General features: G+C 38.5%; 1 protein-coding gene across 1 annotated transcript; it reads left to right on the top strand.

The window, feature by feature from the left end:
- The first annotated feature begins 4 nt into the window (after positions 1 to 4).
- On the top strand, positions 5 to 12,164 carry LOC146449636 (solute carrier family 9 member D1-like). The gene is made up of 11 exons (XM_085101862.1): positions 5 to 1,117; positions 2,155 to 2,247; positions 3,028 to 3,217; positions 4,546 to 4,734; positions 5,310 to 5,415; positions 6,065 to 6,137; positions 6,931 to 7,020; positions 8,249 to 8,309; positions 9,073 to 9,152; positions 9,367 to 9,513; positions 10,275 to 12,164. The coding sequence occupies exons 1-11, from the start codon at positions 197 to 199 to the stop codon at positions 10,422 to 10,424; spliced, it is 2,100 nt and encodes a 699-aa protein (XP_084957988.1). The 5' UTR covers positions 5 to 196; the 3' UTR covers positions 10,425 to 12,164.
- Positions 12,165 to 14,948: the final 2,784 nt, after the last annotated feature.

The raw sequence follows: 14,948 nt of genomic DNA, 5'->3' as shown, positions 1-14,948 counted from the left end.
CTCGGGGTAAATATAAACATGGCGTCCAGCAGAAAGAATCCTTGGAAGCGTCACTGAAGTTTCTTAGGAACTTAAAGTATACAGAAAGAATGTTATTTGAACTTCCATTTTGTAGGTTTTTGTGCCCATTACGTCATTTTGATTTGTCACTGAGGACACTGAGCGTGAAACATCTCAAAATCACCTCAAGTCTAGGATGGAATTAGTGCAGCATTTTGCTCTCCTTGGAATGTTTTTGACAGTGGCCTGCAAGGGGAATCCTCCGAAGGGTAACTTTGCTGCTGTTACTAAAGATGACTTAACTCGTTGGAATTCTCTGACCTGTCAGTCCATCAGTCATCTTTTTAAAGCGAAAGAACGTGTGGTGAACAAGTTGACGAACCTACTGCGGACTAAAGAAAAACCACCGAAACTAACAAACGATCAAGTGAACACTATTACTATTTTTAGAAATGAACTGAACGTGACTGAGCGAGCAGTTTTTGATTCCCTTAACGGTTTGCGAAAACTGTTGCAAGAGGATTATAAATCTGTAGACCACATGAAGGAAGCTATAAAACAAAGACTGGAATCATTAAAGCTCCTTGCACTGCAACAAGAGGATCAATTCAATGCTATATCCGAAGTAGAGAAAAGCCTTGTGGCAGCAAATAAACATGCAGATATACAAAACAATGGTACACGCATTGAGAAAGTTATTGGGAATATACTAGATGAAATTTCATTTGCTGCTGATAAGCTTGAGGATGAACTTGACGAGAAAACATTTGAGAAAACAAGAAATGCTAAGGGGGCATCTATTGAAGCTGTTGTGAGATTGACTGAAGAAGAGGTGGTTGATGATAGTGATAACATTAACAGGACTTCGCAGGCTGAGCCTGTTGAAGAAAACGACATGAGTATTCTCGTCGATTCTCAAAACAATCAATTTGTTTTAGCAAAATCTAAAGATGCTACCATCCCACACGAGGATGTCCATTTCATTAAGGATATTATATTTATTTTACTCTTGTCTTTTTCTGGTTCCTGTATCTGTACTCTTATTCATCTACCAACAATGTTTGCCTTTGTGATCAGTGGTATGGTTTTGGGACCCTCTGGATTTAACATGATTAAGGTATGAACAACAGTTAATTTCTCGTTACAGTGGAACCTCAATTTTACGATATGGCAAGGAGACAGCAAAATCAAATTGTTAAATCGGGATATCGTTGTAAACGAACTCCCGATTTAAAAATAACTTTTGCCGAGACACAGAATGTTGATTGTTAAATCGGGAATATTGTTAGATAGACGATCGTAAAATCGGGGTTCCACTGTTCAATGATTGAAGGGCTCAGAGCAGAGGCAACTTATGGTACATTTCAGATTTCCTCTTGTTGTTTTAGCTCAGATTCACCAGAGTTTTTACTTGTGGCCTTGAATTTCTTCAAGAAATGTTACTGCAATGGTTTTTCTGCTGCTTCGTGCTTCACTTTGTTATTAAAAAAGGAAATCTTGCCATAATCATAGGTTTTAATTGCAAATGAAGCATAAAGCAGAAGCAACATTTCCTGAAGTAATTCAACCGAAAAAGCGATCTGAGCAATAGAGGTCAATTTTGCTCTGCGCTCTTCAATAATATAAACACATAAGGCAGGCATGAGAATCCAATATAGAAAAACACCAGCAAGGGCATACTGTATAGAATTGTCCACCAAATTACAGTGATCAGTATCAAATTTCTCTATAAAAAATTAGCATGCTGTCAAGCATGCAAATCAGGAGAGTATTAGTGTGATGCAGTCACTGTGGTTTATCTGCAGTTCACCAGTTGCAATGATTGCAGCATAGGTACAAATGCAGTTCACAATTACATAGGTGCACCAGTAAATGACAGTTTGTGCTTATTGAAGCTATTTTATGTCTGCTATGCAAACCCGAGCAATTCAGTTGTCAGTAGGTACAACACAAACTGACTCAAAATTTTGACTAAAAATCACCAGATCTTCAGAAATCCCGTGTAATACTTTCCTCACTTTTGAGCAATTTAAAAACAACAAACTAAACATAAGTTCAATCACGTCTTTGGGAAGTTGATTAAACAGCACTTCATAAGCATGTCGTGATTGCCTTCTTTTAACACAGTCATGATGTTGTCCTTTGTTTTCACAGACAGTTGTTCAGGTTGAGACGCTGGGTGAATTTGGAGTGTTCTTCATACTTTTTGCTGTAGGTTTGGAATTCTCACCAGACAGAATAAAAAGGGTAATAACAGTAAAGTGATTTTTTACTGAACATTGACATTACTTAGCAGATAGGTAAAACTTAAGAAACTTACCTGGGCTTCCTGTGTCCCTCTCCTAAATCTGTAATGTGATGTAGTACAAACACACCTGCTACATTGAACTTCTTTTATTTCTAAAAGTATACATTTCCCAACTGAGTGTTCAAGATCATGGTGTGGCTCCAGTGTATTAGTTGCTTGTCATCTTGTAGTTACTTCCCAATCCTTGTTATAAACTGATTTGGAATATTAGAGAAGTGGTCAAAACTATTATACTCTAACAGTACCCACCAAACCACAAAATAGATGGTTTGTCTCTGCCTGCATCCCCGTTTCCTCAACTTCAAAAGATGGTGTTTATTGCACAGCCACCCCTCTATCCAGCAGTTAAAAATGACAATGAGATTCAAACCTCACTTTTCTTGTTTATCTAGCAATGTTGACCCTTGCTAGCTGAATATTTCTGTGTCAACTCAAATTTTAAAGCCAAAAAATTTTGTTGGTAAAGTTCATGAGATAGGTGGTATCTTTGATAACCCCCTTCTCCAGACAAGGTGGGTCCTCTTCAAACAAACTTGTTATGACCAGCTCCCATACCCCTCAACCCGTTTGGTAGCCTAAGAATGTTTTAGTTTTAAACCATGGGCGTCTTTCGGCATCATAATCCATAACTGCTAAACCACTGAAATTTTCTTAATTTGGGATGACAGTCATCTGCTTTGTGCTTGTAGGAATAATTTTTTTGGTTTATTTCATGATAGGTATGGAAAGTTGCAGTTGGTGGCAGTTCACTGATCATGGTACTCATGATTGTATTTGGCATTTTCTGGGGCATGTGTTTTGGAATCCTGCCTCGTCAGAGTGCATTTGTGGCAGCTTGTCTCTCTCTTTCTAGCACACCTCTTGTAGCAAAGTTTGTGGAAAGCAAAGATGGAGATCACAATTCTAAAGGTATCACCATATAGTTGATAAATAAATTTTGAGTCATAGAATGGCCTGTCCAAAGGAGTTGGCTGAATGCATAGTATTTAGGGTTCAGGACTTGTAATCTAAATTTGTTTTAGGGAATGACAAAAGTAGCCAACTTCTCACAAAAATCACCACCTAACTTCACTATCTCAGCTGGAGAAATTCTGCTTGGTATTTCTTTGTATATCATAGCACTTCTTTGTATAGACAGTCAGTAAGTTCAAAAGAGCACTTCTCGTATGGGATTCCTTCCGCGCCCATTTAACGGATGCAGTTAAAGATCTCCTTTCCAGAAGAAACGTTGATGTTGTCGTCATTCCTGGTGGACTTACTCCAGTTCTAAAGCCCCTGAATAAGTGCATCAACAAGCCCTTTAAAGGAAAGGTCCATGGACAGTACGAAGCTTGGATAGTCAATGGCCTGTTTACCTACACGCCTTCCGGAAAGAAGCAGACGCCCAGCAAAGAGATGGTGTTGCGATGTATTGATCGAAATTTGAGCGAAACCCCAGCAGAGCTGATAGTGAAATCCTTCAAATCCTGTGGCATCGCCAATGCTCTTGATGGCACTGAAGATGAAAAGGCTTGGGACGACAAGGGAGAAGGAACAGGAGATGCAGAAGACGTGGTTGATAACGAGATCAAGACGGAGAGCGAAGGGGAGGATGAAGAGTAGCTGAGCTCAGCTGAGCTGACAAATAAAATGGTTCTTTTCAGAGCCACCCGGGTTCTTCTTAGAACCAACAAATTTGATAAAGTCACTGGCCAATATTTTTTGTCTTTTGTTTATTTATTTATTTATTTATTTATTTCGGTTGAGCGTTAATCATCAGCAAAATTTAGGAAAATTATATTTTGTTGTGCAAAGATAATCGGCTATAAGACGCACCCCGTGTAACGAGCATATTTACATTGAACAAGTATTTTTTCTATTAAAAAATGCTGCACCTTATAACTGAATAAATACGGTAGCTGTTTACCTTATAATTTTCTCAGAATCCTGTGTTTTTAAAACATTTTCCTAGGCCACAGCAAGCTGGTCTACTTTCTTGCCAGCTTGGAAGTGAATGTTCTATTAATTTTACAATGTTGTGTTCTTCATTTGGGTGAGGTTAACCTGGTTGGATAGCTAACTACACTGCTGTTTTATACACATTATGAAGAAAACTTTCTTAGCTAAGGAAAAATTTCAAACTATGCACTGACAACAAGGCCACCTTGGGTCCATATATGTGGGTTTGGAAGCTTTCATTTGACTCCCATCGAGGTAAATGTACCCAACAAGTTATTCATGTCTTCATTTGTCAACAGAACACACCAATGGTGATGGAGACTACACCAGTTCTTTGTTAGGAATCCTTGTGATGCAGGATGTCCATTTAGGTTTGTTGGTAGCCCTTCTCCCTGCTCTGGCTGGTGGGAGGGGTGTGACCCAAGGCAAAGGGAGTAGTGGCGTGGTGCATGGCTTTCTAAATGGACTTGACAGCAGTGATAACTCAGGTAACTTTTTTTGTCTGCAAAAGGAATAACACTGAAACAGGTGATAAATTTCTGGACTGAATTAGTATTTTTTCAAGTTCATTTGTTAAATTTGGTGTAAACAGGTCCAGAAAGTTATGAACACAGTTTTAAAATTTAGCTTTGAGAACTAATAGTAAAAGATGACTCTCTGTTGAGAAACATCTTGCTGTAAAATATCTTCTGGTCAGCAAGTTATCAGGACCTACGAAAAGTGGGACCCATAGTCTTAGTTTCAACTGACCTGCCCTGAGGGAGTGTGACTAAACTAAAAGGCAAGCTTAATGCACACAAAAATTAGGTTTTGCATTCTAATGGCAACTTAATGGGTTAGTTCCCCCACTTTCCATAAATATCTGGGACAAAACTTTCAGTTTTGCCTGTTGTCAAGGGTGTAGATTGCATGGGCTATTTACTTACATATTAGTTATCTCATCAAAAACTTTGACTTACTCAAAACAAATTTTATTTTCTGATGAATGTACCGGCATTAATTTATTATACATCCTGTACATATCTTTCATTTTGGTCCATTTACTTTGTTTGTTGTTCTTTAGATGAGTTTATTAGCACCCTGTGGATGCTGGTTGAGGTCGCACTTTCCTTTGCTGGGTTGTTAGTAGTGTGCTTCCTGGTTTCCAAGGTCATTGGACCACTGTTCAGGTACATGCTAAAGTCAAACATGAGCTGATTTGATAGTGCACAATATCACATTATTGTAAATACCCATATAGTAAGTGCAGATTTTTTATCTCATTTAATCTGTATTTTTACTTTTTAGAAGGCCACCAGTTCGTCAGTAATTTTAGCTACTGTTACATGTTACCCTCTTAAAATAAAGTCTCACCTTACCTTACCTTACCTTACAAGAGTTGACAAGAATGCATGATAGAGGACAAACAGGAAATCAGAGTTCAAAATTATGAAGGGAAAATCTAAGAAGATTTAAAGTCTTTGAAAGGGCATACAATTAGTTAACTATATTATGCCCTTCTCCACTCCTTTCTTGCACACTGTAACCTTATGTAATAAGATCATGTGGAGTAAATAAAAAATACACAAAAATACAAATACATGAGTTAGTATCAATGTATTTTGTGAGAGTTGCTCTCAAGTGCAAGGCCTAAAACTGTCATCAGCTCTCAGGGATTATGTTAGAAAATAATTTAAAAGGTTTAAGCTCTTTGATACAATACACTACCTGTTTTAATTTTCACTAGTAGAACTGACCCATTCTACCTGAAAAGTGAATTGTGGATTGTAGATCTCAGTGAGAGCTTTTCTAGCATTGTCTTTTCAATTTTTCCTTCAGATTGCTTCAGGACACTGGAAGTAAAGAGTTACTTATTTTAGCTACAGTATCAACTGCTTTTTCTTTGTTAATGGTAAGTTTAAAGGATGCATGAGATTAGGATAGGGGTAGGATTTAGACAAAAGCCCTCAAACAATCAATTTATAAACCTTGACTAATAGGGGGCGACATGCACCATTTGCAATATCTTACATGGTTTGTCCAGAGAACAAGAGAATGACAACAGAACAATGCTCCCAACACAAAAAACAATACAGCTGCAGGTTATCAGGGTCCAGTGAAAATAGAGCTTTTGAAAGGTGCAGGTCTACCGACTAATGACGGATTTGGCAAAATTTGAAATATTGAAAGGTTCAATGTTGAAGAAGCACAAGAGACGATTTTGTTTATTTTTGCAATTTTCTTAGAGTGAACACATGCAGAGGGCCCCCCTCATTTTTCCTCGCCTCCCTCGCTCTCCCTCTCCTTCCCCAATCACACCGGCCATGCAGACTAACAGTGTCCAAGATTTTCAAAAACATTGAAAATGTGAGTTTCAAATTGTGTGGTTCCAGATAATAATAATAATAATAATAATAATAATAATAATAATAATAATAATAATATATAATTAAGCATTACACGAAGTCTCAATGCTTTACAACTCTATAAAAATGCCAATTACAAATGTTCACAGAAGGTATTTTGGTTGGGACACTCCTCGGCCCGCCAAGAATTTCCAGATTGGCTTCATATTTTCCCTTTAAAATTTTGGCTTTTGAGACCCCCTCCCCTTCAGAATTTCCAATGACCTCCCTTGGGGTTGGTATGGATGTTTTCTGGAACCGTACATTCTGTATCACTTATTTTTATTTGTTTCTTTGCAGCTATCAGAACACTTAGGAATTTCAATGGAGCTTGGTTGCTTTATGGCTGGAGTAGTTTTGAGTTCAAATGGTGAACATCTTGTGCATAAGGTTAAGCAGTGTATTTGTACACATCTTGCTCATACATGAACATTTCTTTGTTGAAAGGAGTTAAAGTCAAAAGTTTCCCCTCTTTCTCTTCGAAGAAAGTTTCCCACTTTTCCAGGGTTTATTGTAGAGTGTGGCATTGTGAGATTACGGCACATAAAAATAATATTATCAAAATAATATTGAGGCATAATTTTTAAAATTTATTAAACAATTTTTATAAAGGCTAAACAAGTGATAAGCACTGAGCGAACTTGAATTGACTTTCACTTACTTCATCAGGGAGTGTTTGTCAAGTGATAGTTATATGCTTGGATTTATGTAAAGGAAACATGCTTGGCTGAGGCGTATAGCGTATGTGTGACATATTGGTAAAATTACATATGCGTAAGGTATTAATTTTGGGGGGTCACAGATGTAGTACTAAATCTATGACCTAAATTAGGCTAAATTAGTGAGCAGCACTGAACTAACTTGAATTGTAAAACGTTTATTATCCTACGCTTCTCGTTAGGCTTTCGCTAACTTCAAAAGGGAGTTGTTTTCCAAGCGATACACAGAACGTAAACCACACAACACGTGCACGAATTTCCGTAAAGGAAACAAGTTACATGCTTTTGCAAGGAGTGACTGAGGCGTTAACATATGTGTGACATATTTGTAACATTACATATGTCTGACGTAATATATATTTTAATTATTCTTCGCGTGCAACTCTAAACGAGACCTTCACGGCTAAATATAATGGCGTTTTTCCCAGAACACCCTAAGTGAGACCAAAATCCGAAATTTACACCCCTAAGTGAGACGACGAGCATCCCCACCCCTTTCATATGAGAGTCCCACCCCTCTCCCCCCCCCCCCCCCTTCCCGGGGTACAGTCATCACCATAATGATTTGATTTAGCACTATCCTTCCAATATAAGTCCCACCTCCCAGTACACTAAAAGCACTCCATGTTTATAGATCTGGGTATAGAGAGGCAAAGTTTCTTGTCTAAAGACCAGTTTACATGCTACGATTTATTTCGTCGGCCTAGATTTGGTGGCCAGCAGTATCAGGGCAGGAATCGTACGTGTATTTTGACATCCAATCTACACCCGATTCGTGAAATAAAAGTCGGGACAATTTCAGAAAATCTTTTGCAGTCCGACTAAAGAACCCTGTGGCCTTCAGCTCCCAGTAATTATCAGTTAGAATAACAACTTTTGTTCGTTTGTTTTTTCCTCAGGTAAACGAGCTAGTTGAGCCACTGCGCGATTTCTTCTCTTGTTTGTTCTTTGCGTCTATTGGTAAGTACTGTTCATCTTTTATTGGCGTTTACCCTGATCAGTAGCACCAAAACCAACGACCAATAACATCTCGATTATACCATCTACTGACTTTCCCCCGCTCAGGTTGTCGAAACGTCAGTCAATGTCACCTAAAACAGTCATCGTCGGGACTACACTCACCCGGATGATCATAATTTAGGTACTTATGACCAAAACCGTAGTAACAGCATCCGGCCAATCACAACACAAGGAACTTAATAAACCAATCAGAAATCAATGCGTAAAACATGCAACCGGTGCCAAGCGCGGGAAAACATGACAACCCTGTGCTAAGCACGTGTAAGCACATGCCGGTGCTTAGTAGGGAGTAGCCGCGAACATCTACAACCAGAACTATAGAAGTGCGCTCCCCTACTCACCGACGGCAAGCACCGGTGAACTGCGCACAAATCAAATAATCTCATGATTGGATAAGGGGTGAGTTTTTAAAGAAACTGCCGTGCTGCGTCGGTGGGGAGTAGAAATGAATGGTTGGTTTCAGAGCGAAGCTCTGACGAGGGTCCAACGCTCGAAACGTCAGCACTCAAATCTCTTTACAGTAGTCAATTAACCTTTAGTTGTCAACTCTGTTGATGAACAAAAAATTCGTTAATATCGTGATTGGCTGAAGAGACAGCGTCACTCTGATTGGTGACAGGATATTGTAAAAAAAAAATTACGAGAAAAAGTTACAAAGAGAAGGAAAGCTGTTAAGTTGTTTTAACCATTACTTGTTTCGTAGGTCTTCACGTTTTTCCTTCATTTGTGCGGAATGAATTTCCTCTTGTTCTTACCCTCACCCTTGGAGTCGTTTCAGTGAAGGTAGGTAAACATCCTTCAGACTTGAACGGGGTTTTTGGGGTCATGGGGTTTTTGACTTCTTTTGTTAAAAATGGTGAAATAATACCTTCACTTAGCTACAAATTGTTTTTCAATTAGTCCTGAGGTAAAATGGCAGAAAATTTGCGCTTTAGCCTTTTCTACAAGGTTCCAAATAACGTAAACAAGCTCATATTTTTCTTATGTTTTCTTGCAGTTCATCGTCTCTGTTTTTGTCCTTCGCTTGTTTTTATGTGAAACACGAAACACAAAATATATAGTTGCTGCTGGCCTGGCTCAAGTCAGTGAATTTTCATTTGTTCTTGGAAGCAGAGCGAGAAGGTTTCATCTCATTTCTAGAGAGGTAAGGTTTGTTGCAATTCTTCTAGCTGCTAATTATCAGGTTGCTGTACAATTCGTACTACAGTGACATTATAAATCCCAGCAAAAAAAAATTTACGATAGCAATCATGAATGAAAATAACGCATTAACGCAATCAGAACGTAGATCACCACACTTCAAAATAAAAATGTGACGAACAAAACGTTTCATCAGTTTCAGAAGGAAGTTTATAATACAGCAGTATTAGAATGTTCAGTGTCCATTCCTGTGTGTGATAATTCATTTCGGCCCCATCCTCATCGGTTATGATGTTACATGAGACGATTTTCAGCATACTGCGAGTTTTTTAATCGGCTTCAAAACTTGCAGCGCTGAATCCAATGAAAATTGCGCAGAAAATGGTCCACGCGCCCGCATTACACGGCATCAATTTCCTGCGCGACTGCGTTGCGCTGAAAATCGTTGCTGCAAATCGTCTGATGTAGCAGCACCTTTAAACCAACCAGATCACCTGTGTAACCCTTTAACCTCTAATATAAAAGACCAAATTCTCCTTTCTTCTCCCCATATTTTTCTTATAAAAGTACTTGAGAGAAATTATTAAAATATCACGAAAATTCACCTTGGGTGATCATATCCTTAATTCTCATGACCTCAGAGGTTGAGTAAGCATTGGCATTTCAAGGAGAAATTTGACGCTGATCACTGTTAGGACTTAAAGGGTTAAGGTGATCTGATTGGCTCTGTGAGAGTGTTTTCTTGACTTTGTGTTTATTTTTCAGGTTTATCTTATCATCCTTAGCGTGACAACAATCAGTCTCCTGCTCGCTCCTTTACTTTGGAGAATTTCTCTATGGAAATTTGGGAGTAGAAAGCTGTGGAGGTCGGCCAATTCAGAAAGAACAAATAAAAGAAGCGCTAGGGCAGTGTAACAGGATTACGCGTTCACGAGGCCGCGGACAGCTGGGAAGCAAACTGTGCTGTCACTCATGATGCGCGCGCGGGGAATACTGGGGAAGAAGACCTTCATCACGTGTCTCATCACCTCGTTTTCGCTGCGTGTATACCGCGTTACAACTGCGCCCGTTTTGGCTAACATTAGGGAACTTAAGCACAAACGTTTTTGAGCCACGGACGGCATCCGGAAATTGAATTTTTCCCTTTTTTACCGGGAGCGTTGAGCGTGTTTGCAACGTCAAGCCACAGTCATCGACAAGAGCTTTTCCGCGGTAAGGAGCAAACTACACCAAAAAGTTGAACTTTTAATTTCGGGTTGCCGTCCTTGGATCACAAACGTCTATGCTTAGGCTCCCTTTTGTCAATTGTAATCAAAGTATTCACTGGTATTTGCGGGTACCCAATTTCTCGAAATTGAGGGCTTTATTTCGCGATTTCAAGAAAGTAAGGCTTGCTAGCTTTTAAATTTTGCAAAGTTATATTTTTACTTTCGTTTTTTTAACACATGCATCTACACTGTCAAAATTTCGAAAAGAGGGAATAAGGTGTATTTCTCGGGATGCTTGTTTTCGATTCGCATGGTGAAGTCTCTTTTACGCGGTGTAATCCGATTGTAAACTATTGGCTTTAAAAATGCGCAAATAATGGCGTTGCGTGCAAGGTTACAAAACATTCAACCTTGTGATAAGGGCGGATTACTAAAATTTATGTTAAGCGGTTTCGTTGCTCTGCGCGACAGTTTTATGAAAGGTATAACCCCGGTTTACTCAGTTGACGACCATTACATGGTAACCACCTGGTGAAGTGTACTTTTCACCTTTCCACGTGGTGTTCTCATGGTAATGCTCACATGACGAGCTTAAAGCTTACATTAGTTTCTTTATTTTAGGGGCGTTTCTCCTGAGTGGCGTATTTTGGTCCTTTGTTTTGTTTTCGATGTTTCATACAATAATAGAAAATGTCACCATAAATTTGTAATAACAAAGCAAATAGATCTTACAGAATTTTCCCTTGTCGACCCTTGAGTTTTGGAATGTTTTTGAAGAAGAAGAAAGGGGAATAACTCATAAAGTCAAAATCTTGTGAAATTTTGCAAGCATCAAAATAGTTTGCTAAGCTGAGAGCGGTCAAATCCGGTACATGCAGGATGTATGTCATATTTCCTATTTTATTTTACTTATTTTCCTTTCTAAAATCACATCCTGTTTTATCGATATTCATCTATTGCCCACTTTAGAATTGTCATCAATATTGGCAGTTACTGCAAAGTCATCGTGTTTCAGTTCCTCAGATCCTACACGCCAACGGAAATGTAGATATGATTTAATATGGAAATCAACGGTAGGAATGACAACCAAGGGCTTCACCACTCGCTGAATTTAGCCATCTATGTAATTTGGGAACTAAAGAAGAATTATCACAGTCTACAATAATATTGAATTGATTTACAGAAAAGCCACGGCGATAATATATATGTATATTAAATATAGAGGACACAACAGAAATGAAATTTAAAATTATTTTTAAACACATTCGGCTCCTTAGCATCAGCCAAGCGCGCGCCCTGATTAGATCATTAAATAAAAAAAATATACATTTGTAGTCCTTATATCAATGAGTACTTATTTGTCCGTAGATTGGTACGTTTAATTTGTGTCTAGACATTTTAGATAAAGCCGAGTATTTGCCATAATACGGATTAAAAATTCTAATTGCTCGGGTTTGTAAGAGCTCTTTGATCGGTTTTGTAGGGGGATTAAAATCTGTCATCAAACTTGGCAGAAAACTCCGCCGACGATAATGGATAGTTCAGTTCTGTAAAACAGTACGCGAAAAATGTCAGGACTCCATTACGAAAAGAGGATGATTATTAGCGGCAAGGAGGGAAATGAACTTCTTATTTTTAGTTGAAAATGTGACTAGATCATACAAACCCAGAAATAACGATTAAAAACAGCACTCCACAGATGACAGTGCTAATTGGACGTTTGATATTTGATGGTGTCTGAAAATAGTTGCAATATAGATCAACGTGAAACAATGAGGCTTAAATTATTTGAATAATTCTTAAAAGAATTCCTTTTGCATTTGCCCAAGTCTTGGCTAATCATGCATGTTGCCGCATTGATTGAATTCCTTTCCGAAGTGCTCTATCTGATTTAGTTAGAGTTCCAGTTGATCTATTTCACGCGTGACCAGACAGTGTATAATTAACAACAGTGTGGTCCAGCTAATATCTGATGATATTACATCTTGCACTGGTGCAAGCAGCCACAATTTATTTCTGATTTTAAAGGTGTATATGGAATACGTCCCTATATCACTGTCCGAAAAAACTGAGGGGCGTAGTTCGTTATGCTGCGGTGTGTTCATAAGTTGAGTGGCATATATTGCTGTGTCACGATGAAGCCGTCGTTTCATCGCTGACGATGAAATCTTACCCTTTCACTTGTAAAGTGTTCAAAAAGGGGGTTATATAAAAATCATCGTGCTGAAGGTTTTGTTAACAGGGTCGCTGTTCCCACGATACCCTGCGAGCAGAGTTCCTTCTGTCTTCCTAGATGAGTCGGGAAGAGGAAGGAAGATCGAAGGGCCTCTGCTCGCAGGGTATTCCCACGATGTATTACCCTGAGTAAGAAGTTTTTTCCTCGAGCAAGAGGACTCGGGGTTGGCCTGAACCAAGAGCGACGAACCTCTAACCTTTGAGATTACAACTGCATGGAAATTAAAGATTAGAGTGTGAGTGTTTAGTTAGGCCCGCCTCAAAAGTAATCCGTACTTGATTATCAGTATGAATTTGCATAGATTATTAATCTGGAATGCTAATTAATGTCGCCGGTGTTTCGAAAACACTTCCTTAGTTAACAAGACATCGCAAACAGAGAACAAAATAAAAATCGAAGGCACAACATGGAAGGTCAAAGACTTCTGAAGAGTCAAAATCGATAGAAAGATAAACTGGATAGACCTGATTGATACATAAAATTTGTTCGGTAAAACAAATGAAAAATAAAATAAATAAAGCTGAATTAGACATACAAACTACATTCTCTGATTGTAATAACTCTCTGACTCATGCACTACAGTACAATAACAAGTATTGGACGTTTCATTCTTAATTCTAACAGCTGATTCTACCATCATCTCCCAAAATAGTCAAATACATATGGTAATAGGACGGTCCTTCTTTTGATACTGCGCATCTCCGGACTACTCGGGAAAAGCAGATCTTGCATGGCAAGGGTTACTGGAATCCGAATAGAAAATTAAAGGTAACCACATATTTTTCAGAGATAATATTAAGCTTCAATTTGGGAAAAAATGCCATACATGAGCGCTTTTTAGACTTATTGTTGCTTAATTATCTCTGAAAAATGCGTGGTCAACGCCAATTTTCTTTTTTTATTTCCACAGCACTTGCCAACATCTGCTTTTCCCGCATAGTCACAAACTTCACAAAATATCTCTATTAGTAGGCACCTGGGGATTTGTCCTTATATTGGTCGGTGTGCCCCTAAGGGTATGAATTTGTTCTATTTTGATCTGGCAATGGGTACAGGCCCCAGCTGTTCAAAGAGCGGACAGCTTTATCCAGTGGATAAGTTGCTATCCAGCGGATAAAATGTACTCCAACCAAAGCTTTTGGCAAGTTTTTCACACAATCCCATACTTCGAATTAGACAGACGCTTCTACTTTATACACAAATTATAGCGAAATTCCTGCACACATTTATTCGCTGCATAGCGACGTATCCAGTGGATAAAATTATCCGCTCTTTCAACAGCTGAAGCCAGATCTTAACCATTTTTGGCCTGAAGTCTGAATGCAGGTATGGATTAAAGCACGCGTCTGAAAACGGATAGTGGTTTTTTTTGGCAGAAATCGAGAGTCAATATTTGTAGCATCGGGTGGCATATCCCCACCAAAAATACCGCGGAGTACTGCCCCGTGTTACAACTGATTAGATACGCATGCTTTAATAGTATAAAAATATTATTGTTACTTCTAACTGATCTACAAGAGAGATTGATTAAAAGAAAGCTTGTCGAGATCGATTGCGATTATGGTAAAAGAATTACAAACATTTGTTTACACTTGGTTCTGTCAATGCCAGAGCCAACTGATTTTGAGCCTTGTCTTTTAGTGCTCTCTTTGGCGTGTGTGATAGCACCTAAACTGTTGTCATTCAAATCAAACAAATATTATTTAGCTGTTCTTCCCTCAAGTGATGTTTGCAGGCCTGTTTCATGTTAATTAGTGATAAATACTGATTTTTTTTCGAGTTTTCGATAATCTGCTCTCATCTATAAAATGAATATTCTTCTTTATACTTTACTATTGGGTACTCTTGGCGGTTGATTTCCTTTCAGTTCGGGAGTTAATTAGTATTTTCTATTCCCAGCCAAAATACGCTTAATCATTAATTAACTTGAGCCAAAGAAAACAGAATACATGAAAAACAAAATCAGCCAAAAAAATTGGAAAAAGAGTGCCAGGC

This window comes from Pavona decussata, unplaced genomic scaffold (assembly GCF_977016875.1).
Source record: "Pavona decussata unplaced genomic scaffold, jaPavDecu1.1 SCAFFOLD_602, whole genome shotgun sequence".
Lineage (NCBI taxonomy): Eukaryota > Metazoa > Cnidaria > Anthozoa > Scleractinia > Agariciidae > Pavona > Pavona decussata.
This window is presented reverse-complemented; position numbering and strand designations above follow the sequence as displayed.